Source organism: Lepidochelys kempii, chromosome 21, assembly GCF_965140285.1.
Source record: "Lepidochelys kempii isolate rLepKem1 chromosome 21, rLepKem1.hap1, whole genome shotgun sequence".
NCBI classification, from domain to species: domain Eukaryota; kingdom Metazoa; phylum Chordata; order Testudines; family Cheloniidae; genus Lepidochelys; species Lepidochelys kempii.
Window position 1 is genome coordinate 18,897,459 of NC_136400.1, and position 26,464 is coordinate 18,923,922.

General features: G+C 51.1%; 1 protein-coding gene across 14 annotated transcripts in view; it reads left to right on the plus strand.

Moving 5' to 3' along the window:
• The window catches only part of LZTR1 (leucine zipper like post translational regulator 1), a 298,691-nt gene that overhangs the window by 234,512 nt on the left and 37,715 nt on the right, over positions 1–26,464 (plus strand). For all 14 annotated transcript variants that reach the window (XM_073319623.1, XM_073319627.1, XM_078849769.1 and 11 more), the window contains one exon: positions 22,920–23,046. In XM_073319623.1, coding sequence (XP_073175724.1) covers positions 22,920–23,046 — 127 coding nt within the window. The remainder of the gene's footprint in view (positions 1–22,919; positions 23,047–26,464) is intronic.

The following is a 26,464-nucleotide window of genomic DNA, read 5'->3' on the forward strand; positions in this document are numbered from 1 at the left end:
GTACTCCTGCCTTGTTTAAACACTTGGTCTGAGTCAATCAGATGTTGAAGGAGGGGCTGCCAATAATTTCTATTGTGGGCAGCACTTCCTACAGTGACTGTCTCCCAGGAAGTATGATGTGCTCAACAAGGCTGTCTGGCGGCAGTGTGGAAGCCCTGCCCACTTGGAGCCCCACAGACTGTGGTTTGAGACCAATGAATTCTCACAGTCTGCCTTTTTAAGGGCTAGGAGACCTGTTCAGTTAGCCCTACCTGTGCTATAATTAACTGCATCCCAGCCTGAAGGGGAAGGACTGAAGGGGTCGTGTATTAGTGTGGCAAATACTAGGCCTTACAATAAAAAGGGCATAAGAGAACACAATCAGAAGGAAGCTGGGATAAAAACCCAGTTTTGGCTCCTTTGGGAAGCCCCGTGTAGCGAGGCCGAGTGGCCTCCCTCCGAGTGGGAGAGTGAGGGACCATTACACTCCCCTTGGAGGGCAGAGCCTAGATCGTCCCGCCCCCCTCACCGGAAGTACCAGAGCGTGGCTGGAAGGCAGGCTCAGCAGCACAGTTGGGGCAGAGCCTGCAGAGGAGGATACTCTGCCTGTTCTGCCACGTCCCAGAGGGGAACCTACGCCTGGCTGGTCCCGATCCCCAGATGCTGGCAAGGACTGGCCCGGAGTGCCTGCTGTGTACCCCAAGGAGCCAGAAGAGGCCTGGAGGCCACAGGTACCGAACCCTGGGGAAGCAGGAAGTGGTCCAGGGGCAGCCACAGAGCAGCTGGCTGCAGAGTCAGGTGTGGCTCAGTCAGCGTGTTGTGGCTGGATCCCCACCGACGCAGGGGCAGCCAGTGCTGCCCCTGCCAGGGCCCGGAGCTGGGAAGCAGTGAAGTAGGGTGGGCCCGCATCCCCCTGTCACCCCACCCTGGGGTGGCTGACTCCCTACATTGTTCAGGGAAGCTCTAGCCCTGAAGAAGGAGCCTCCCTTACCAGCTCCCTTATAAACTGTTTGCTGGCTACCTGAGCTCCACCCAGGCTAAAGCCAGCCCTGATAGTCTGTTTGTTGTTGGCTGCCTGAGCCTCCTCAAGCCCAGGCCCCCAGCTCAGTTATAGACTGTTTCGGGGCCGACAGTTTGAGCCATCCAAACCCAGGCTAAAGCCTGACTATGACTATTGATTGCCCAGCCCTATTGTGGGCTCTTGGCTGTCCTGCGGACTCGAATCCTGGCCAAACAGGACTGGAATGAGTGGCCTCCCTCCGAGCGGGAGAGCAAGGGACCATTACACCCTGAGATACAGCTTGCCGGTCCCAGGTCCCATGTGAAGCTGCTGGAGTCTTTGGGGAGGAAAGGCAGTGGGAGACCTGTCAGGCCCAAGAGGGGCAGAAATTCAGTTGGTTGGATATTTTATTTTAATTGGACTTTTGTTACCCTGGAAGGGGACTGAACTTTAACTGCAACCTGGTTGGAGGACTGAGTGACCCAGAAGATCAGTTCAGAAACCGATTGGCCAACAAAAGGGGGAATACTCAAGATGAAGTCACTGCAGTGCTGAATCCTGGCGTGATGGGATGCTCTGGCAGTGAGTGCACCACATAACAATTGATACCAGTGGTGGGATTCCGAAGATCCCCTTCCCCTCCCATTAAGGAGGGTTGATTGAGCAGCAAGGCGGAGCTTCTGTATCACTAGGCTGTGTCGTGAGGGGGCCCTGTCTCACATCCAAAATGGAAGGTGGTGTACACCTGAAGTCTCGCAGGCCCACTACAATAGCAGGAGCAGCAGAAACAAATTCAGAATCTTCTGTTCCATTCCCTGGAAACCCAGCAAAAAGAGCAGGATGTATATTTCCCTGTACAACAACACTGGCCAGAGGTCAGTGACAGCTGCACAAATGGTTCTTACAACAGCTAGAGAAATGGGGTACCAGGAGTCAATCTAGCACAGGGATGGGTTCCATGGGCAGACTGTTCCATGTATTGGAAAAATTGGGGCTGCAGGATGACTAGAAGCCTTCCCTCGCACATTTGAATGGGTGGCTAGTGCAGCTGATTGGGAAGAGTCATCCTGGGAGGCCAGGATGGCCCCATTTTTGACTGGGGAAGCAGTTGCATATAAGGTCCTGATTGATGAACAGGCTGGCTTGTATGTGGAGGTCAAGGAAGCTATCCTAGTCAGGATGGGTTTTACCCCACAAGCATATAGACATCAGTTTTTGGATGGAGCCATTACTCTAGGGAGCCCGTCTGTGAGTTGTAGCCCAGTGGTTTTGGAACCTTAAAGTACCCCAGTGTCCTGCTGGGGGAAAGTCATGACATAGTTGCAGGACTGCAACTTTTTTGGGTCCTGGGGGAACATAGATATGGTCCCTTATATATGTGATCCCTTCCCAGGAGTCACGTGGTTTGCTTATTGATGATAGCTTGTTTGTCAGGTGGAATTCCTCAGGCAGAGGTAGAGCATATCAGTGTGAGTACATCCTGGTGAAGAGCTGCACTGAGAAAGTTATGGGATTTGAAAATGAGGGGATATTCCTGGCTGGGGCCTCACAGGTTAGTACCATATCTTCAGAACAGTGCATCTACCTTGCCATTTTTGGACCTGGGATGATATGTGATGATGAAATCAAATTGGGAGAAAAATAGGGCCCATCGAAGCTGCTGTTGGTTTAAAGCTTTTGCCCTATGTAGGTGCTGCAGATGTTTATGATCAGTGAATACCTGGACTGGGTGGTGAGCTCCTTCCAGACAGTGGTATTTTTGCTCCTGGTTGCACTCTATTGGGTAGTCAGAGTCTTGGTGTAGAGGCAGGGTTTCTGCACTCCTCTTTTCAAAAACTTCATCCTATTCTTGGTATTTCAACGGGCATTCCAATGTAGTTTCAACAGAGGGTTATGCCTGGATAGCCACCCCCACCTGAGCCTCTTGAGTTTAGGTGCCGCAACAGGATCTATTAGTCCCCAACAGTGCTGCTGACAAAATCCAGTGGAAGATAGACTTCCTGTGCTTGCCACTACGTTAGTGGATTGTGGAGAGCCAGTCAGGAGATACCGAGGATCAGGAGAAAGTGTGGAGAAAGGGTCATGCTAAATTGTAACATTTCTTGGTGCCCCTGTATCATGGCCTCCAGGGGAGTTTTTTCCTCTATTACTGGACCTGAAGACTAAGGGGAACCATCAGTAGTCTCTATGAGGTTGGGAGTGATCTTGCTTTGCAGGGGAATCTGAAAACCTGAGCCACACCTGTGTTTGCAAAGCAGTCGGTGCACCTGACTTAATCATAGAATCATAGAATAACAGAGTTGGAAGGGACCTCTGGAGGCCATCTAGTCCAACCCCCTGCCCAGAGCAGGACCAATCTCAACTAAATCATCACAGCCAGGGCTTTCTCAAGCCTGACCTTAAAAACTTCTACGGAAGGGGATTCCACCACCTCCCTATGTAACTCATTCCAGGGTTTCACCACCCTCCTAGTGAAAAAGTTTTTCCTAATATCCAATCTAAACCTCCCCCACTGCAACTTGAGACCATTACTCCTTGTCCTGTTATCTGCTATCACTGAGAATAGTCTAGATCCATCCTCTTTAGATCCACCTTTCAGGTAGTTAAAAGCAGCTATCAAATCTTCCCTCATTCTTCTCTTCCATAGACTAAACAATCCCAGTTCCCTCAGCCTCTCCTCATAAGTCATGTGTTCCAGTCCCCTAATCATTTTTATTGCCCTTCACTGGACTCTCTCCACATCCTTCTTGTAGTGTGGGGCTCAAAACTGGACACAGTACTCCAGATGAGGCCTCACCAATGTCGAATAGAGGGGAACGATCACGTCCCTCGATCTGCTGGCAATGCCCTGTTTTATACACCCCAAAATGCCATTGGCCTTCTTGGCAACAAGGGCACACTGTTGACTCATATCCAGCTTCTCGTCCACTGTCACCCCTAGGTCCTTCTCTGCAGAACTGTTGCCTAGCCATTCAGTCCCTAGTCTGTAGCGGTGCATTGGATTCTTCCGTCCTAAGTGCAGGACTCTGCACTTGTCCTTATTGAACCTCATCAGATTTCTTTTGGCCCAATCCTCCAATTTGTCTAGGTCTCTCTGTATCCTATCCCTACCCTCCAGCATATCTACCACTCCTCCCAGTTTAGTGTCATCCACAAACTTGCTGAGGGTGCAATCCACACCATCCTCCAGATCATTAATGAAGATATTGAACAAAACCGGCCCCAGGACCGACCCTTGGGGCACTCTGCTAGATACCGGCTGCCAACTAGACATGGAGCCATTGATCACTACGCGTTGAGCCCGACAATCTAGCCAACTTTCTACCCACCTTGTGGTGCATCCATCCAGCCCATACTTCTTTAACTTGCTGACAAGAATACCGTGGGAGACCGTGTCAAAAGCTTTGCTAAAGTCAAGGAATAACACGTCCACTGCTTTCCCTTCATCCACAGAACCAGTTATCTCATCATAGAAGGCAATTAGATTAGTCAGGCATGACTTTCCCTTGGTGAATCCATGCTGACTGTTCCTGATCACTTTCCTCTCGTCTAAGTGCTTTAGAATTGATTCCTTGAGGACATGCTCCATAATTTTTCCGGGGACTGAGGTGAGGCTGACCTGATGAGGACTAGTGAGACAGGAGTTTGCAGGGTCATCCTGGGGATGAGCTACTGGACCAGCACCTGCAAGTGGGGAGCCCTGGGACAGAGTTCAGGGTGTGTTCCAGTCAAGACCAAAGTGTGGGGGAGCTCTTTTTCCTGATACCTTGGAGGCGTACATGACAGGCAGAGATGGAGTGACCTGACTCACCAGAATAGAAGCAGAGATGGTGTTGGCAGTGTCATTTCTTGTCTACGGGGGTGAGCCGTCAAAAGCCCATGTCCACCTGCATCAGCTTGGTAGGAAGCATTGATAAAGAAGTAAGAGAAAATGATAAAATAGTTGCAAGACCCCCATTTTTCCCTCCGTTTGTTCCTGTAACCAATTGTCTGTATGGATGGTAAGATCCATGAGGGCATGCAAACTTGCGGAAGTTTCCACTCAGGACAATTCATCTTTAATTTCGTCTCACATTTCCCACCATAACTGGTATAGCTGCGCCACCTCGTTCCGATCTGTATCAGCCATGAGGTGACAGAATTGTACTGCATATGAGCCTGTAGTGCTCTGCCGTTGTTGGAGATTTCTTAGGGCGGCCTCCACTTTTGGAGTTTGGTGCAGATCTCCAAACAGCACTGAACTGACTTTCAGGAATATGTCCCAAGTTGACAATACCAAAATGTCACACTCCAAGAGGGGAGAGGCTTCCCCGGACAGCAGGCTGATAACCAGGCTTACCTTTATACAATCAGTAGTGTAGGACTCAGGATGCATCATGAACAGGAGGCAGCACTGGTTTATAAAACTATGGAATCCCTGGTGATTACCATCAAACCATTCCTGCAGACATATCAGGGAACAGGGCACTGTGAGCCATGTCTGGAGTGCAGTGTTTTCAGCATGCAATTGTGTGACTTGCTCTTGCAATACCTAGTTCTTCTCTGAATGCTTGCTCATGTTAATTCCATTTTTGGTGCGTGTGCACCCATGTGCACAGTTATCGGAGTTTACTGCCTTAGCGGTATCCATAGGGCTGACTGTGGCACCCCCTGGAGTGGCTCTCCCATGCGGCAACGTATCAGGCACCACCGGCCCTACACCCTCTCAATTCCTTCTTACCGCCCGTGATGGTTGGTTGAAGTGTCTTGTCTTGCTTCACAAGAACGGTAGCAGTTTATCCATTGACTTGCTAGTTGTGGTTGTACATAGTTTCATAGTTAGTTAGCTAATAGTGTTAGTTAGTCAAGAGAGTCCCCTGTTAGGACTTTGCCCCACTACCACGGCTTTAAGCCATGTGCGTCATGTAGCATGCCGATACCAATCAGCGATCTGCACGATAGCTGTCTTAAGTGTCTGGGAGAAGGCCATCGCAAGGACAGGTGCCGCATCTGTAAGAACTTTCGCCCACGGACTCAGAAAGAATGGGATCTCTGCTTGAGGGCATTCTTGATGGAGGTTGCTCTGTCCGGCATCGGAACCCTCCACTGCAGCACCTATGCCCAGTACTTTGGTCTCAGTGTGCAGCGCAGCCCCGGACTCGGCCCAGCACTGCTCCGTCTCGCCGGTGCTGAAGAAATGGAGTCCTCTGTCCCCTGGAGGGAGCATCAGGCAGAGGACTGCTGTCAGGCCATGCGCCTGCTACGTGGAGTCACGGGAGTACCACAGAGGTTGGATGCAGCAGCCCTGCCAAGGACCTGCCCCCGACCCCAGGGAGCACCAAGGGTTCCCAGCCTGTGATGGGGCCTTCAGTGCCCGAAGTGGTCTTGGCAGCCAAGGACAAGGCCGACCAATTCTGCAGGTGCCATGCCAGGTGACCAGTGTGGCTCTGCTTGTGCACCGAAGGGGAAGGTCACCAGTGTATTGCAGCCTAGACTGGCGGAACACCGGAGGTCACCAAATCACAGATGCAAGTCCCCCTCACTGCAACCGCAGGACCTGGCACCGTACCCTAGCTCACCAGCCAGATGGCCAAGATCTCTGTTGAGATTCCCCTCCTACTAGGCCGGGGACTCCGGACTAATGGCGCCGCTCCCCGTACTGCTGGTACCAAGAGTCATAGGTCGTCTATATGCCAAACACCTTCTCCCAGAAGGTCTCCTTGTTGTCAGTCCCCATCACTCGGGGTCTCGACATCGGTCACACTCGCCCTGGTACTGCTCCTCTGGCAGGTGGCACGACTCCCTGTCACACTGTCGTTTGCCTACCAGGGTCAGTAGGTAGACTCAGGCCTCAACAGCTCTGCCGTGGTCACCAGAGGGGCAGTGGTTGGATCAGACCGTGACTTCTCAGCTTGTCACCGAAGCAGGGTGACTCCCCTCCGACACAGGAGACTGAGACGTCACCAGCCGTGGTGCCAACACAGCAGGGACTGTGACACCGACACTCTCTCTCCCTCCCTCCCCCACCCCGCTGGCAGTCCTGGAATCCATGGGGGGTGCTGGTGATGTTGGTCTAGCCTTCCCTGGCCACGTTGGACAAACGGGCCGAGGTGCACCCAGTGCTGCAATCAGAGCATGGCACCGCGGCACAAGCAGAACCGGCACCCCATACTCTGGCGCCGAGGGAGCTCTCCCCCAACAAAGAAAGGGGTGACACCATCCCTCAGGCCAGTCAATCATCATCGTCGTCCCCGGACGAGGTGGTGGTCGGACCCTCCCACACCAGCGGTCCCCTAGACGATTTTAAGGAGAACCAGGCCCTCCTTAAATGAGTGATGGAGAATTTGGGCTTGCAAATCGAAGAGGTTGCTGAAGTGTCATCTTGGCCACCACACCAGCAAAAATTACATTGCCCGTCCACTCAGGGGTGCTCAAAATAGCCAAATCAGTTTGTCAAATCATAGAATCATAGCCTATCAGGGTTGGAAGGGACCTCAGGAAGTCATCTAGTCCAACCCCCTGCTCAAAGCAGGACCAATCCCCAACTAAATCATCCCAGCCAGAGCTTTCTCAAGCCTGACCTTAAAAATATGTAAGGAAGGAGATTCCACCACCTCCCTAGGTAACTCATTCCAGGGTTTCACCACCCTCCTAGTGAAAAAGTTTTTCCTAATATCCAACCTAAACCTCCCCCACTGCAACTTGAGACCATTACTCCTTGTTCTGTCATCAGCTACCACTGAGAACAGTCTAGATCCATCCTCTTCGGAACCCCCTTTCAGGTAGTTGAAAGCAGCTATCAAATCCCCCCTCATTCTTCTCTTCTGCAGACTAAACAATCCCAGTTCCCTCAGCCTCTCCTCATAAGTCATGTGTTCCAGTCCCCTAATCATTTTTGTTGCCCTCCGCTGGACCCTTTCCAATTTTTCCACATCCTTCTTGTAGTGTGGGGCCCAAAACTGGACACAGTACTCCAGATGAAGCCTCACCAATGTCGAATAGAGGGGAACGATCACGTCCCTCAAAGCTGCTGGCAGTGCCCCTACATATACATCCCAAAATGCCGTTGGCCTTCTTGGCAACAAGGGCACACTGTTGACTCATATCCAGCTTCTCGTCCACTGTAACCCTTAGGTCCTTTTCTGCAGAACTGCTGCCGAGCCATTCGCTTCCTAGTCTGTAGCAGTGCATGGGGTTCTTCCGTCCTAAGTGCAGGACTCTGCACTTGTCCTTGTTGAACCTCATCAGATTTCTTTTGGCCCAATCCTCTAATTTGTCTAGGTCTCTCTGTATCCTATCCCTACCCTCCAGCGTATCTACCTCTCCTCCCAGTTTAGTGTCATCTGCATACTTGCTGAGGGTGCAATCCACGCCATCCTCCAGATCATTTATGAAGATATTGAATAAAACCGGCCCGAGGACTGACCCTTGGGGCACTCCACTTGATACCGGCTGCCAGCTAGACATGGAGCCATTGATCACTACCCGTTGAGCCCAACAATCTAGCCAACTTTCTATCCATCTTATAGTCCATTCATCCATTCAAATGCCCTCATCTATTCCGCTAACATCCTAAAAAGCGGAAAAGAAATACTGTGTCCTTGCAAGGATTTTGAGTATCTGTATACTCGTCCCTCCGCGGCATCACCGGTCATGTCTGCGGTGAATGAAAGGGACAGACAGGGCCACTCCAGCGGACCCCTCAAAAAATAAAGAGACCAAGAGACTCAACTTATTTGGGAGAAAAGTTTATTCGATGGCCAGCTTACAGTTTAAGGTCTCTAACCACCAGGCCCTGCTGGGATGTTATAACTTTAACCTGTGGGACTCCCTTAGTAAGTTCACGGGGGCCCTCCCACAGGTTCGTGCCCAAGAGTTCGCTGCGTTGGTGAGCAAAGGCACGGCGGTGGCCTGGGGAATCTTCCATATAGCCTGGGATGCGACAGGCTTGGCTGCCAGGGTGGTCGTGTTGGTGGTAGCCATGCGACGCAGCTCCTAGTTGCAGGCTTCTGGGCTGTCTCAGGAGATGCAGACCACGATACAGGACCTGCCATTTGAGGGTTTGGGGCTCTTTTCTGAGCTGACTGACTCTAGGGCTCCATGGGCTCAAGGACACCTGAGCCACCCTCCATTCCCTGGGTCTGCACACCTCTCAGCAGTCCAAGAAGCCATTCTGCCCTCTGCCTCCTCCTCAGATGCAGTCTAGGTTGTGGGGGGGCTCCCAGGTCTGGCTCCTCCAGGAGAAAGAACAAGGACAAAGCGTGTAAGAGACGCTACCCATCCTCTTCCCATCCGGCTGCTCAACCTGACTCTCCCAGATGTCAGGGAGGCTAGAAGCAGTCATTTTGAGGGTACGCTCGAAGACAGTGCCCCAGCCAATGTACTGGATCCAAACCCTCCCTTTCCTCAACGGCCTCCGCCCTTTCCGGTCGGCCTGGTCCTGTGTCACCTTGGACTGCTGAGTGCTAAATATGGTTTCTTCGGGCTATACCCTGCTGTTTACAGCTGACCACTTCTCCCACTCCCCCGTCGCTCTTCAGGGACCCTTCTCACAAGCAACTCCTTATTCGGGAGATCAAAAACCTTCACCTGGGGGCAGTGGAAAAAGTTCCTCGGAACATGGAAGGCAGAGGATTCTACTCCCGCTGCTTCCTAATTCCGAAGGCAAAAGGAGGCCTCAGACCCACCTGCGTCGCCTCAAGAAGTAGCTCCAGAAGTTGAAGTTCCACAGGGTCTCCCTGGCATCCATCATCCCCGCCCTGAATCCAAGAGACTGGTACGCCGTCCTCAATTTAAAGGACGCGTACTTCCATCTTCCCAGGACACCAGTGCTTCTTCCACTCCATGTTGGGAGGGCGCAATTTCCAGTTCTTGGCGATGCCCTTTGGTGTTTCGTCGGCCCCGAGGGTATTCACAAAATGTATAGCACCAGTGGCTGCTTACCTGAGATGTCGGGGAGTCCAAATATACCTGTACCTCGATGACTGGGTGATAAAGGGCTGGTCTCCGGGTCAGGTGCAGAGGCATCTTGACCTGGTCTGTTTCACCTGTCGCGACCTGGGGTTTATAATAAATGAGACAAAATACAACGCATAGAGTTAATCGAATCGGTCCTCGACTCCACTCGGGCCAGGACTTTCCTCCCTGAGACTTGGTTCCAGGCCATTTCAAACCTTATTGTGGGCCTGCAGGCCCACCCACTCACTAGCACCCACACGTGCCTGAGGCTGCTGTGCCACATGCAGCATGTACTTACATGGTCTGGCATGCACAACTCCACCTCAGACCTGTTCAGGCATGGCTGGCGTCGGTCTGTGTCCCCAGCTGGTACAGCATGAACCGGGTAGTCAGGATTCCGGACAGCGTCCTGGCGTCCCTCATCTGGTGGCAGAATCCCTCGTCACGGTTGGAAGGTGTTCCTTTTGCGGCCCCATCCTCATCGGTGATCCTTGTCTCCGACACCTCAGACCTGGGCTGGGGAGCACACTTTGGCGATCTCAACACTCAAGGCTGTTGGTCCACTCAAGATGGTTCCCTTCATATCAATGTCAGGGAACTCAGGGCGGTCTGACTGGCTTGCCAGGCCTTTCTACCTCATATACAAGACAGGGTTGTACAGGGTCCTGACGAACAAAACGGCTACAGTTTTCTATATCAACAGGCAGAGCAGAACCAGGTCATCGGTCCTTTGCTGGGAAGCCCTCTGGCTCTGCGACTTCTGTCTACAGTACAATATCCATCTCGTAGCCGCTCACCTTCTGGGATCCAAGAACCCGTTGGCAGATCGCCTCAGCAGGACATTCTTGTCTCGCCGCAAATTCATCCGGAGGTGGTCAGCTCCATCTTCCGCAGGTGGGAAACTCCCCAGGTGGACTTGTTCACTTCCAAACAGAACAGAAAGTGCCACGTCTCCTGATTGATTGGAGGCATGGACAGAGGAGCCTTGTCTGATGCCTTTCTGCTCCCATGGTCACGGGATCTGATGTACACCTTCCCTCCGGTACTGTTGCTGCCCAGGGTCATCATGAAGATCAGACAAGACAGGGCGAGGATCATCTTCATGGCATCAGTGTGTCCATGCCAACACTGGTTCAGCACCCTTCTGGACCTCTCAGTAGCAACCCCATTCCAGCTACCGCTCAGTTCGGACCTGTTGTCCCAGAACCATGGCAGTCTTCTGCACCCCAACCTGGCGGTACTACATCTGACAGCCTGGCTGCTGCGTGGTTAAATGCGCAGGAGCAGCCGTGCTCGGTGGAGGTTCAGCGCGTTCTGTTGGGAAGCAGGAAGCCCTCCACCAGAGCGATCTACGTGGCCAAACGGAGATGGTTCTCACCTGTTGGATTGCGGACAAAGGTGATCATCTTCGAGTGATTGCTCATGTATATTCCACAATAGGTGTGCATGCTCTCCACGTGCACCGATGTCGGAAGTTTTCCCCCTAGCAATACCCGTAGGTGAGCATCCCTAGCAACCTCTGGAGTGGCGCCTCCATGGCGCAGTATAAGGGGCACTGCACACTTCCCCCACCCCCAGTTCATTCTTGCTGCCAGTGAAAGTGCTTCAGAACTGCTCTGCTCCAGCTTTGCTGCAGCTCGTCCCCAGAACACTGAACACTGTTCTTGTTCATTCAGTGTTGGTACCTGGAGTTAGTTTAGTTAGTGCACCTGGGCCCCGGGTTTTAAGTCGTGCAATGCTTGTGGGCGACCGATACCAGTGAGTGATCTGCATTCAGACTGTTTACACTGTTTGGGTGAAACTCATCTCAGCAATCGCTGCAAGATTTGCAAGTCGTTTAAACCTCGGACCAAGAGAGAAAGAGACATTAGGCTCCGAGTACCGGGGCGTCGGTATGCGATGACCCACCTGCACTGTCTACCAATCTGCACCACTTCCCATCCATGGGACATGCCAAGGAGGCTAAGAAGAGGCCTTGTTCGCCACAGCACTGGAGCAAAACTGGGGGAGAGGCTAGACCCATGCTGGGCAGTCCTTGATCCTCTCGGCCTCTGACTCAGGTCGAGCGGAGTAGCCCGGGCCCCTTTGGAGCAGGCTTCCCTGGATGTCTGGATGCCCTCCACACCAGAGGCCCTGCAAGCAACTCAGGATGTTATGTCCATGCCAGTACCAGAAGCACCGCCAATGTTGGCCCCGTGGTCCAAAGGCAAAACGCCTGTGGGATCCCCACAGTCTCCCCCGGCTCAATACCAGTCTTGGTCGAGGGAACGTTCCTGATGCCATTCACTGCTCAGCAACCATCCTGTGCTTAGTCCACGCAGGTCGCCTTTGACCCCCACCAGGGGTCTGGTTGGGTTCCATCTGACAGAGGCTCCAGGCACCGCTCTGTCTCGAGAAGCGGATACCGATGGGACTGAGGCAGACGACGACACAGGTCCTCATCTCAGCAGGGCTGCCGTAGCCAGTCATGACACGAACATTGATGCTGTTCTCGTTCGTCGTCTCACTCCAGGACCCCTCCTCAGGACCCCTCCTCGGCACCTCTCCTGTAGCCCTGGGCATCGATCGCTGGCGCGGGTTCGCCTGCCGGAGCCAATCGCAGAGCAGCTGCTACCGGCAGTACTGTTCTTCCATGTCGGGGTCACGGTCTCATGGTCAGCATCACTCCCAGTGTTGCCACTCCTCCCGGTCCAGGGACAGCATCAGGTCGTATGTCATCCCGCCCTCCCTTCATAGTTCTCCATCGATGGGTCAGGCCAGCCAAGCCGAACTGCCTGCTCCGCTGGTACTGAAGGTGGTGCAGTGCACCGGGCCCTGTGGCTGGCATAGTGGTACCAGTGTGCACCGTAGTCCCCGATGCAGCCCCCAGTGGGGGCTCACTCGGTTGGCCGGAGCTTCTGGACGGTCGTCGGCCTCCCTCTCCCGGCCTCCGAGGAAGGAGTCGGTGGGATGCACATCTTCGGCACTGTGCCTGGAGAGCGACGAGGGAACGGATCCCCCGATGCCGATGAACACGCAAAGTACCGTGCCTGTCTCCTCGCCCACCGATGATGAGGCGATTAGGGCCCTCCATACCGCAAAAGAACTCTAAAGCCCCACCAGGAACACTTGAAAAGGATGGCATCAAACCTCAACCTCCAGACAGAGGAGGTGGAAGAGCCCTTGGACTCTCTCTTTAAGATCATGTCCACCTTGGTACCGGGCAAGGTGGCCTTGCCACTCCACAAAGGGGTGGTGAAAATTTCAAATGCCTTGTGGCAAACCCTGGCCTCACTGGCCCCCATCTCTAAGAGAGCGGAGTACAAGTATTTTGTGCCCGCCAGTGGTCATGAGTACCTTTACCTCCACCCTACCTGTAACTCCCTGGTGGTTGAGTCGGTCAACCAGAGAGAACGCAAGGCCAACCAGCTCCTTCTCCGAAGAATAAAGACTCAAGGAGGCTGGATTCCTTTGGAAGAAAAATGTATTCGTCCTCGAGCTTCCAGTTATGGGTGGCAAACCATCAGGCTCTCCTGGGCCAAGTTCAATCTTCCGGGCTCTCTGCCCAAGTTCGAGGACTCCCTCCAGGAGCGTGACAGGAAGGAGTTCACAGCTCTGGTGGAGGAGGGTACAGCAGCTGCCAAGGCAACCCTGCAGGCAGCGGCAGATGTGGCGGACACAGCCGTGTGGTCCATGGCCTCCGTGGTGTCCATGAGAAGGGTGTGGTGGTTCCTGCTGTCTGAGCTGTCCAGTGAGGTGCAGAGCTCCCTGCGGGACCTCCAGTTTGATGGCAAGGCTCTGTTTGTGGAACAGACAGACATAAAACTGCGTGGCCTGAAGGACTCCCGCACTACGCTTAAGACTCTGGGCCTCTATGTTCCAGCTCTGGCTACATCTAAGTTTAAGCAGCAGCAGGCTCCCACCAAGGCCACGCACTCTAAATATGAGCCCCCTTATAAAAAGTCACGGGACTACAAGAAATGGCACCAGAGGCAGTCTCGGTCTGCCCCCCAGCCTGGGTCCTCCAAAGGCAAACAGGCAGAGAAACGGTAGTTTTGACGGGATGCCTACCAGTTCTTATCAGGGATCCACCCCCAATAAAGCTTCCCTTCTCCAACTGGTTGTGTGCTTTCCTCCCGGAGTGGTCGCGGCTGACTTCGGACCGATGGGTCCTCAGCACCATCTCTTGGGGCTACACCCTCCAGTTTATCTGTACCCCACCCAACCACCCTCTGCCCCCGTCCCTCCTGGGGGACCTCCTCTCACGAGGATCTACTCGAGCAGGAGGTGGGGTGGCTCCTTGGACTAGGAGCAGTGGAAGTGGTGCCAGCGAAGTTCAAACGCAAGGAGTACTACTCCCACTATTTCCTTATCCCGAAGGCCAAAGCGGGGCTCAGGCCCATCCTGGACCTGTGAGGCCTGAACCAGTACATGGTGAAGCTCAAGTTCTGCATGGTCTCCCTGGCCTCCATCATCCCCTGCCTGGATCCCGGGGAATGGTATGCTACCCTCGATCTGCAGAACACATACTTCCACATCCATATCTTGGAGGGGCACAGGAGCGTCTTCCATTTCATGGTTGGGCAGGAACACTACGAATTTACAGTGCTCCCATTTGGCCTGTCCAGTGCCCTCAGTGTATTTACAAAGTGTATGTCTGTGGCAGCAGCCTACCTCAGGTGCCGTGGGGTCTAGATCTTCCCCTGTCTGGATGACTAGCTGGTCCAGGGCAGCTCCCGGTCGCAAGTACAGAACCACTTGGCACTCCTCCTGTCCATGTGCGCCACTCTGGGCCTGTTAGTAAACAACACCAGGTCCACATTAGTCTCAGTACAATGCATAGAGTTTACCCCTGGACGCCACGTCGGCCAGAGCCTCCCTCCCACTGGATAGGTTCGAGACCCTGAAAGGGCTCCTTGCCTCAGTCACAAGGTTTCCAGAGACAACAGCCAGAGCGTGTCTCCAACTCTTGGGTCACATGTCGGCGTACACATATGTGATTCGTCACGCCAGACTCAGGATGAGGCCCCTCCAGCTCTGGTTGGCCTCAGTTTTCTCCCAGGCCAGAGACAGGATGGACACGATCCTCACTGTGCCCAAACTGGTGATTGCCTCCCTACGATGGTGGTCCTCACCAGGGAAATTGCTCCACGAGGTCCCGTTCAGAGGGAGGCCCCCATCTCTGGAACTGTATCCAACGCCTCGGATCTGGGGTGGGGAGCCCATGTGGGAAACGTTCAGACCCAAAGTCTGTTGTCTGCACAGGACCTGGCCCTCCATATAAATGTCAAGGAGCTCAGGGTAATCCAGCTGGCATGCATGGCCTTCCACTTGCACCTGGCAGGCAGGGTAATCAGGGTTCTCATGGACAACACGGCCTCAATGTTTTACATCGACAGACAAGGCGTGGCCCGTTCCTCCGCCTTCTGCCTGGAAGCCCTCAAGCTGTGGGAATTCTGTATAGCCCACGATATTTGCCTACAGGCCTACCACCTACCAGGCACCCGGAACTCGCGGGTGGATCGCTTGAGCAGGGACTTCTCAGCATGAGTGGTCTCTTCACCCAGAGGTGGTGCACAGACTTCCAAGACTGGGGAACTCCCCAATTGGACATGTTCACAACTCAACAGAACCATTTCTGTTCCCAGTTCTGCTCCGGGGCGGGCTGAGATGGGGCGCTATCTCCGATGCCCTCCTGCCTTCCGTCCCGATGCCTTCCGTCCCGTCCAGACCTGCTCTCCCAGGACCAGGGCCACCTCCTCCACCCCAACCTAGCGGCGCTCCACTTCACAGCATGGCTGCTCAGTGGTTAGGCCAGGAGGAAAGGACATGCTCAAAAGGGGTCCAGCATGTCCTTTTGGAAAGCAGGCTACCCTCCGCGTGCTGAGCCTACTTGGCAAAGTGGTCAATGGGTGGCTGAGCGGTGCGTTTCCGCCATGGCTGCCCCTATCCAGCTCATTTTGGACTACCTCCTTCACCTTAGAGACCACGGCCTAGCACACTCATCTGTCAAGGTGTACTTGGCGGCCATATCGGCCTTCCACCCGCCGGTGCAGAGGCACACGGTATTCTCCCATACCATGGCCTGCCGATGCCTTAAGGGGTTGGATCATCTCTTCCCATAAGCTAGGTCCCCTGTCCCTCAGTGGGACCTGAACTTGGTGCTGGCCTGGCTGATGGGCCCCCTGTTTGAGCCGCTCGCTACATGCTCCTGGTCACACACCTTGTGGAAGGTAGCCTTCCTGGTAGCGATCACGTCGGCTAGATGGGTCTCCGAACTCAGGGCCCTGATGTCCGAGCTCCCATAGACAGTGTTCCATAAATTTAAGGTCCAGCTCTGCCACACACCCCTTTCCTCTTGCAGGTGGTCTCCGCCTACCACATGGATCAGGACATTTTCCGGCCGGTCCTCTTCCCCAACCCCCATGCATCCAGCGACATGCACCGTCTCCACATGTTGGAGACGGGCTCTGGCTTTTTATCTGGAGCGGAGTAAGCCGTACAGGAAGTCTTCGCAGCTGTGCATCGCCTCGGCTGCACGCATGAGGGGTCAGCCGATCTCCACTCAGCGGCTTTCCAACTGGATCACCTCATGCATCTGTACCTGTTATGACTTGGCAGGAATCCCTCCGCCATCAATCGGGAGGGCACACTCGACTCGGGTGTAAGCCTCGTCAGCTGCCTTTTTAGCCCATGTCCCCATTCAGGACATTTGCAGGGCTGCCACATGGCCTTCTGGTTACACGATCACCTCGCATTATTCAGTCGTCTCCCAGACCAGGGAAGACGCCGGGTTCAGCAGGGCTGTGCTCCGTCCCAAGAGTTTGTGAACTCTTACTGACCTCCAACAGATATAGCTTGGAATCACCTATTGTGGAATACACATGAGCAATCACTTGAAGAAGAAAAGACGGTTACCTTTTTCGTAACTGGTGTTCTTCGAGATGTGTTGTTCATGTCTACTCCACATCCCGCCCTCCTTCTCCTCTGCCGGAGTTATCTGGCAAGAGGGACCTGAGGGTGGGGGGAGCGCGCAGCGCCCCTTATACTGCACCATGAAGGTGCCACTCCAGCGGTCACTAGGGGTGCTCCACTATGGATACTGCTAGGGGAAGAACTTCCGACACCAGTGCACGTGGCGAGCACACACATCTATTGTGGAACAGACGTGAGCAACACATCTTGAAGAACACCAGTTATAGAAAAGGTAATTGTCTTTTCGTCCCAAGTGGGCTTCAGTGCAGCTTATTCTGGACTAACTCCTGCATCTTAAGCTTAAGAGATGTTAAGAGTAACAAGAAGGGTTTCTTCAGGTATGTTGGCAACAAGAAGAAAGCCAAGGAAAGTGTGGGCCCCTTACTGAATGAGGGAGGCAACCTAGTGACAGAGGATGTGGAAAAAGCTAATGTACTCAATGCTTTTTTTGCCTCTGTCTTCACGAACAAGATCAAGACTGCTGTGCTGGGCATCACAGCATGGGGAGTAGGTGGCCAGCCCTCTGTGGAGAAAGAAGTGGTTAGGGACTATTTAGAAAAGCTGGACGTGCACAAGTCCATGGGGCCGGACGCATTGCATCCGAGAGTGCTAAAGGAATTAGCGGCTGTGATTGCAGAGCCATTGGCCATTATCTTTGAAAACTCATGGCGAATGGGGGAAGTCCCGGGTGACTGGAAAAAGGCTAATGTAGTACCAATCTTTAAAAAAGGGAAGGAGGAGGATCCTGGGAACTACAGGCCAGTTAGTCTCACCTCAGTCCCCGGAAAAATCATGGAGCAGGTCCTCAAGGAACCAATCCTGAAGCTCTTACACGAGAGGAAAGTGATCAGGAACAGTCAGCATGGATTCACCAAGGGAAGGTTATGCCTGACTAATCTAATCGCCTTCTAAGATGAGAGTACTGGTTCTGTGGATGAAGGGAAAGCAGTGGATGTATTGTTTCTTGACTTTAGCAAAGCTTTTGACACGGTCTCCCACAGTATTCTTGTCAGCAAGTTAAAGAAGTATGGGCTGGATGAATGCACTATAAGGTGGGTAGAAAGTTGGCTAGATTGTCGGGCTCAACGCGTAGTGATCAATGGCTCCATGTCTAGTTGGCAGCCGGTATCAAGTGGAGTGCCCCAAGGGTCGGTCCTGGGGCCGGTTTTGTTCAATATCTTCATAAATGATCTGGAGGATGGTGTGGATTGCACTCTCAGCAAATTTGCGGATGATACTAAACTAGGAGGAGTGGTAGATACGCTGGAGGGCAGGGATAGGATACAGAGGGACCTAGACAAATTGGAGGATTGGGCCAAAAGAAATCTGATGAGGTTCAACAAGGATAAGTGCAGGGTCCTGCACTTAAGACGGAAGAACCCAATGCACCGCTACAGACGAGGGACCGAATGGCTAGGCAGCAGTTCTGCGGAAAAGGACCTAGGGGTGACAGTGGACGAGAAGCTGGATATGAGTCAACAGTGTGCCTTTGTTGCCAAGAAGGCCAATGGCATTTTGGGATGCATAAGTAGGGGCATAGCCAGCAGATCGAGGGACGTGATCGTTCCCCTCTATTCGACATTGGTGAGGCCTCATCTGGAGTACTGTGTCCAGTTTTGGGCCCCGCACTACAAGAAGGATGTGGAAAAATTGGAGAGAGTCCAGCGAAGGGCAACAAAAATGATTAGCAAAAAGAAAAGGAATACTTGTGGCACCTTAGAGACTAATCAATTTATTTGAGCATTGGTTAGTCTCTAAGGTGCCACAAGTACTCCTTTTCTTTTTGCAAATACAGACTAACACGGCTGTTACTCTGAAAAATGATTAGGGGTCTGCAACACAAGACTTATGAGGAGAGGCTGAGGGAACTGGGATGGTTTAGTATGCAGAAGAGAAGAATGAGGGGGGATCTGATAGCTGCTTTCAACTGCCTGAGAGGTGGTTCCAAAGAGGATGGTTCTAGACTATTCTCAGTGGTAGAAGAGGACAGGACAAGGAGTAATGGTCTCACGTTGCAGTGGGGGAGGTTTAGGTTGGATATTAGGAAAAACTTTTTCACTAGGAGGGTGGTGAAACACTGGAAATGCGTTACCTAGGGAGGTGGTAGAATCTCCTTCCTTAGAGGTTTTTAAGGTCAGGCTTGTCAGAGCCCTGGCTGGGATGATTTAGTTGGGGATTGGTCCTGCTTTGATCAGGGGGTTGGACTAGATGACCTCCTGAGGTCCCTTCCAAACCCTGATATTCTATGGTTCTCCAGGAATTGTCCCTCTCATTGATAAAGGTCCATCTAGCGGCCATCTCGGCTTTCCACCCACCGTTACAGGGTAGGTCTGTTTTTTGCTCAGGAAATCATGGCCTGATTCCTTAAAGGCCTGGAGTGCCTCTACCCACAAGTCAGAGACCCCATCCCTCTGTGAGACTTGAATCTGGTGCTGTCTCAGCTAACGGGTCCTCCCTTTGAGCCCTTGGCTTCTTGCTCTCTCCTCCTCTCGTGGAAGGTCACGTTCCTGGTTGCAGTGATGTCGGCCCACTGGGTATCCGAGATTCAGGTGCTCACCTCGGAGCCACTGTACATGGTCTTCTACAAGGACAAGGTCCAGCTAAGGCTACACCCAGCTTTTCTTCCTAAAGTAGACTCCGTTACATTGGAGCCAGAACATTTACTTACTGGTCTTCTTTCCAAAGCCGCATAAGTCAGAAGAGGAGCTCAGGCTAAGTGCCCTGGACATTAGGAGGGCTCTGGCCTTCTGTGTGGATAGGACCAAGTTGTTCCGTAAATCGATGCAATTGTTCATCACAGTGGCTGACAGGATGAAAGGTCACCAGGTATCCACTCAAAGAATTTCTTCTTGGATCACGGTCTGCATTCGCTTTTGCTATGACCAAGCGAAGGTGCCACCTGCGGCGATCGTCACCACCCACTCTACAAGGGCGCAGACTTCTTCGGCAACTTTCTGGCCCATGTGCCTATCCAGGGCATCTATAGAGTGGCCAAATGGTCGTCTGTCTACACTTTTACGTCCCATTATGTGCTGACCCAGCAGGCCTGGGATAAGGCTGGTTTCGGTAGGACAATACTGCATGCCGCTAAGCTATGAACTCCAAGCCCACCTCTGTTGATACTGCTTGTGAGTCACCTGAAAAGGAATTGACATGAGCAAGCACTCAAAGAAGAAAAACCGGTTAACTACTTTTCCTAACTGTTCTTCTAGATGGGTTGCTCATGTCCATTCCATTTCCCCCCCACACCCCCACCCCTCTGTTGGAGTTGCCAGCAAGAAGGAACTGAGAGGGTGCCAGGAGGGAGGCAGCACCTGATATACCACTGCATGGGAGTGCCACTCCAGGGGGCACCACAGCCAGCCCTAAGGATAACGCTGAGGCAGAAATCTCTGACAGCTGTGCATGTGGGTGCGCGCACACCGAGAATGGAATCGACACGAGCAACACATCTCAAAGAACAACAGTTATGAAAGGTAGGTGACAGTTTTTTCTCCGAGGTCAGCTGAATGACCTGGGCCTCCAAGGCTTAGTTGTCAGCCTGAAGTCAGGCAGCCCAGTTGGGAGTGTCCAGTGCTTCCAGAAGTTTGGCCAGGTCTATTTTACTGGCATCAAGCCCACTCCTGTGGCTTAAGTGGTCCATGCAAACTGACGTGGGCAGTCTGACCTAGCGGCCAGACCAGGAGTCGGGAGCCAGGCTGGGTCAGATACCAGGAGATTAGATTCTGAGTTATGCCAGAGATCGAAAGTCAAGTGTAAGGAGGCAGGCAGGGTCAGGTTACCAGGGGATCAGAGTCAGGTAGTAGGAGCAGGTAGTGCAAGGGAAACAGTCCTGAGCAGGGGCAACCCAGTTACATGGACAACTTCTTCTTTCTGTGCTTGATTTTAAATACAGTCAGGGACATTCAGAACCCCCGAATTCCACCTAGCAGATTCCAGGATTGCAGTCCTCTGTTCTCTCAGAATTCAACTTCTAGTTCTGGTGCCTGTTAGCAGCCACTTGGTGGCAGGGAGTAGTGGATCAGTGTTCTCATTGCACACATCATGAGTACCTGGTTCATACCAGGAAGCTGACGATCTAACCAACGAATCACATTCAAAATCCTTTTTAGGGACACATGTAGATCACTTGCCAACCAACATTTCTGATGCAATTCTTTCCCCCCAATGTTTGAGCCACGGTGGAAAGTGTCCACGGTCAGGCTATCTCCTCTGAGGATCTCTGGGTGGATCTCAGGTTGTATCTTACTCTGCTATCAATTGTCTCACTTTCCTTCCCTCACGCAGGATGAGCACAAGCAGTGTCTATAGCATTGCTTGAGGGTAGTGTCTTTGGTTAACATTTGTAAAGCAGCTACGTGGACTTCCAACCATATGTTCCTGAGTCATTATGCTTTAGTAGAAGACTCTGCTGCTGACACATACTATGAGGCAACAGTCCTTCATGCAACTCTGCCACCTACATCCTTGCACTCGCTTCTTTCTTGAGTACTAGCTGTCAGTCACCCACAATGGAGTACACATAGGGACCAGCACTTGAAGAAGAAGAGGAAGTTATTTACCTTACAGGTTATTTGAGATTTGTGGTCCCTATCATACATACTACCACTCTCCTTCCCCTCTGCTTTGGACATTGATTAGATTCATGGTAGAGAAGGAACAGGAGAGGTGGTTGGTGTGCTCCATCTTTTATCTCCTTCGGTGGAGGCCCTAGGAAAGTAAGGGTGCATGTGCGAGTCAGCGGACACTGCTTTCAAAATTCTCTGACTCTGGGAGCATGGAGTACATGCGTATCCCTAATGGAATACAGATAGGGACCACACATCTCGAAGACCCTCCAGTTACTATAAGGTAAGTAACTTCCTCATGCTGGGGGTGAGCTAGGGCTGGAGGTTGGTAGGGCAGATCTTGCACTGAGAGAGAGAGGCAAAAGAGGCAAAGGTGGAGGGAGGGAGCGAATCAACAACAGTGAAAGAAAGGATGAGAATGCTGAGAGCAGATAAGAAGTCACTGATGTTGAAGGACTAGAAGTCACGGAAAGACCAAGTGACAGGGCATGAGGGAGTTGGGGAGCAATGGGTGATCCTGAAAGGGAGGGAGCTCAGCAAGAGAGATCTGAGAAAGCAATGCTTGGTGAGACCAAATTCCATGAGTGTTCCTTTTGGTGAATGGGAGAGTTGACCGTGAGCTGCAGATTGAATGAAGAGGGGAGGAAAAGAAAGTGTGCAGCTAAGGGGTTGGATGGGTTGTTCCCATGGAAGTTGAAGTCCCTGATGCTGAGTGTGGGAGATTGTAAGAAGAGGAGAGAGAGAGAGAGAGAGCGAGGAGTTGAGATCAGAGAGGAAGGCTGATGGGGAGGAGCTGGATGGATGGTAGGTGACAGCAATATTGAGGGGGAGAAGAGAGAAGTCAATGCAGCATTGTTCAGAAGAAGGGAGGAGGGAGGTATTGGAAATAGCAGCAAGGGGACAGGAGAAGCTCCGTACCCCACCACAGTCTGATCCAGGCGGGCGGGGCGGGGAAGGAAGGGGTGAGAGAAGGAGAAGCCTCTATAAGAGATGGCAGCTGTAGAGGGATCCAGGTTTCTTGAAGAACCAGGAGCTGGAGGGAGCAAGATAGGAAGAGGTCACAGGTGGCTGAGATCTTTGTAGATATGTCATGGCGTTCCAGAGACAGCGAGAGAAGTGGAGGTGCAATGTATGTGAGGTTAGCAATGTTGGCACAAAATGGACAGGGGGTGGGTGAGGAGTGGATTGAGGCAAATGTACCAGAGGTGAGGAAAAGGATGCAGATGTAAAACCTCACCGAGGGCATCAGTCTTACATACAGAACAAATTTCCAGGGATCGTGGCCTGGCCTTATCCATGGCATACGAAAAGAGGCCTCCCATAGTGCTGAGAATGTGATGAAGTGCCTGCCTACTAACAACTCCCTTAATCCCATGGGAAAACTTGTATGTAGATGTGGCACAACCGTGTATTAACTTTATAGCAGCTGATTACCTGGAAATGTCTTCTTTTTAATCATTTCACCATGTTGCCTCTGTCAGGAACATCTTTGATTCAGGATATGAAGGCTTATCTAGAAGGAGCTGGGATCGAGTTTTGTGATATCATCCTCCTGTTAGATGGCCACCCAAGACCAGCACATAAGGCAATTCTGGCAGCCCGCTCCAGGTGTGTGCACTCTGATCAACCATTTACTGAAACTTAGAAACTTTTTAAATAGTCATCATTTACTAGAGCAATAACAAATGTCATGTGTGGACATGATTTCTCAGTACCACAGACTGCTTCTTGGATCAGGTTGTTTTGAAGCACACAAGAGAATAGGCTTCTGTTCACTGAGTAACACATAGGATTTTTCTCCTAGAAATTCAACATAATAGAGCCATTAAGCAACAGTGACTAAAATATGAATGAATTTGCCATCTCAGCAGGAAAATGTTAGAAAATCAAAACCTTAGTTGAATAACAGATGGTCTGTATCCTACCACAATTTCAAAAAGAAGCAAATAATCACGCATAAAACTACTGTCATGAACTTGAAAGGAACAAGTGTTCATGAAGAACAAAAAGGATGTTCTAAAAATGAAAATGCAGCTCAAGAGATGCTAATAGAAATGAAGCCTAAACTTTGGTATGTAAGCTATGAGGTAGAGATTTAAGAATCCATTGAACAAACGTATAAAAACATCAATACATTAGGGGGTAGATTGGTCTCTCTGGGTTCCCACTTGGTTGAAGTTGTAAATAACTTACTCGTTTAAGGGTGTATCATACGTCTCTTCCCTGGCACGGCCAACCAGCTCTCTTGGCTGGTACATGTAGTGAGGAGAGGTGGATATTGGTTCTGCCCTTCCCTGTACCTTCTTCACTCACTTGCAGGGGGAGCATTGGGTGCATGGCATTGGGTTCTGCAGTGCATAGAGCTGCAATCTAGGCAGCCTTAACCTGGCTGAGTGAGAGAGATGGGAATCTACTCTGTGTATGGCTATGTTAAAGCTAGGTATGATCTAGTCCTGTATCTGTACATCAAAGTAAGAAGCCAGTGGAGAATCAGCAGGCCTGTTAAACTGTGTAAAGGGAGTAATCGAAAAGGAGAGGGGGATTGTTGGCGAGATAAATGGTTCGTAGATTCCAAGGCCGGAAGGGACCATTAGATCATCTAGACTGACCTGTATATCACAGGCCATAGAATCTTGCCCTCTTACACTGTACTGAGCCCAGTAACTTGTGGATGATTAAAGTATGTCTTCCAGAAAAGATGTCCAATCTTGATTTAAAAAGATGGAGAAGCCACCGCCTGTCTTGATAGTTTGTTCCAATGGCTAATCACCTTCACTGTGTGTATTATTTCTAATTTGCATTTGGCTTTAACTTCCAGCCACAGATTCTTATTCTGACTTCCTTGATAAAGAGCCCTTTAGTACCTGTGAAGAAAATACAAGGGACATGGTAATCAAATCACCTTTCAATCTTCAAACCCAGTGGTTAGGGCACTTGTGTGGGATGTGAGAGACCTGGGTTCAAAACACTGCTCCTCATCAAGGGGAGTGGGGATTTGAACCTGAGTCTCCCAAATTGTGGATGAGTTCTTTAGCCACAGGACTATTGGTGAAGGGGAAAGTACCATCACCTCCTGCTTCTCAGTTTTTGTTGAGAAAGGGCTGACCCGGCTTAGGTGACTGACTCCAGAAGGCTCATGGCTGTGACCCCCCCAGCTAGAGGGAGGCACCTCCCTCAGACCGAAGTTAGGCACCTTCCTCCCTTTACCTACCACCACCACCACCTACCACCCCTCTCCTCAGCATTTCCTATTGACTGGCTTAGGCAACTCCCCGCTCAGCATGCTGGCTTTTGGGAATCCCTTTTTGAGGCATCTAACTCTTCTCAGTTCAGGGTTTGATAGGGTGACCCTATACAGCTTCATCCTCACTGATCAGCATGGTTTACAGATGACCTGGGACAGATGGAGCAGGAGAGGAAGCTAGACAGAAAGACAGCTAGAGTGCCAGTGGCAGAAATCTCAGGCCGAGTCTAATTGGTTGTGACATGAAGAATTTGCTAGGGAGAAATTGTGAAGGGCTTTAATCAGGTATACAAGTTGAAGAGAATATAATACTGAATGCCATTAGGAGTCTACAGTAACCGGTGACAAGAACCTGCACTCAGAAGCTGTTATCCAGAAATTGTGACCATGTCATTCAGATTCAGGCACCTGAAAAAACTGACTCTTACATATTCAAAAAAGGAAGGGGGAGCTGGATCAATAGTCCAGAGTTAGAGGTACACCTGGTGGGGTGAAGAAAAGCACTTTGCCACATCAGTAGATGCAAGTTATGTTATATGGAGAGGAAGGGTAGAAAAGGCGGGAAACCAGACTAGAATCTAGCTCATCCGATGAAGTGAGCTGTAGCTCACGAAAGCTTATGCTCAGATAAATTTGTTAGTATCTAAGGTGCCACAAGTACTCCTTTTCTTTTTGTGAATACAGACTAACACGGCTGCTACTCTGAAACCTATCTATTAATGGTGCAATGAGGTTAGTAGATGAGCACAATCTAATACTATCACAGGCAAACTTACTAATGCCTATAGCCAGTGAAAATGGGTTCCTTCCATTCAGTATACAATAATAATTAGAAAATGGAGGGGGTCAACAGAAAATTTTGACTTTTTGTTGAAAAAAAACTTGATTTTTTGTTTAATTTTTGGCAATACTTTCTGCAAAAATTTTCGTTTAGTTAAAATCCAATTTTCCATTAAAAAAAGTTTTGAAGGAAAATTTTCAGCCAGCCCTAATAATCTTTAGCATGTACATACTTTAGTACTTTACAAATAGTATCTAACAAACCATCACAATATCCTTGTACAGTAGGCAGGTAACCATTTATATTAGTGTCTAGCCCCTAAGAAACCAGGAGACCCATAATGTTTGAAGTTTACCAGTACTTCATATGCAAAGTAAGTAAATGAATTATTACAGTGTATTATATCCTAATTTTTATATTTTTGAAAATTAATTGCCATAAAGAAAATCCATATGGCATTGTTTCCTATATAACATCCTATAGCATTGTTGGGATTGTGTTGCTTTGTTGCATCACACACAGATTTATCTGAAACATGACAATACTACATTTGAGAGACAAGGTTTGAGTGTGACTGGATCTCTGGGGTACAACTTGGAACCGTGGGACCCTTGTTCCCCCTTAGCTCTCCAATCTGGGCTGTCTCTCATAGTGCTTTGCTAGTGATAAGCAGTAAACACCTCCAGGTGCTGTGATCACTCAGCCACCCGCATGCAGAGATTCAAACAATTTAGCTGAGTGTATGTTCTCTAAGCCACTCATGAACTATATAGAGGGAAACACTAGCAAATCCCCTTTGGGAAGAGACCTGAGATCTGTGTAGCTCAAAAGCTTGTCTCTTTCACCAGCAGAAGCTGGTCCAATAAAAGATATTACCTCACCCACCTTGTCTCTCTAATATCCTGGACCAACATGATTACAACAACACTGCATACTATATTTGAGGAGGCATTTAGAGGCAGTTTTCCCCTCCGCATAGTAGCTAGGAAGTAATTTATGTG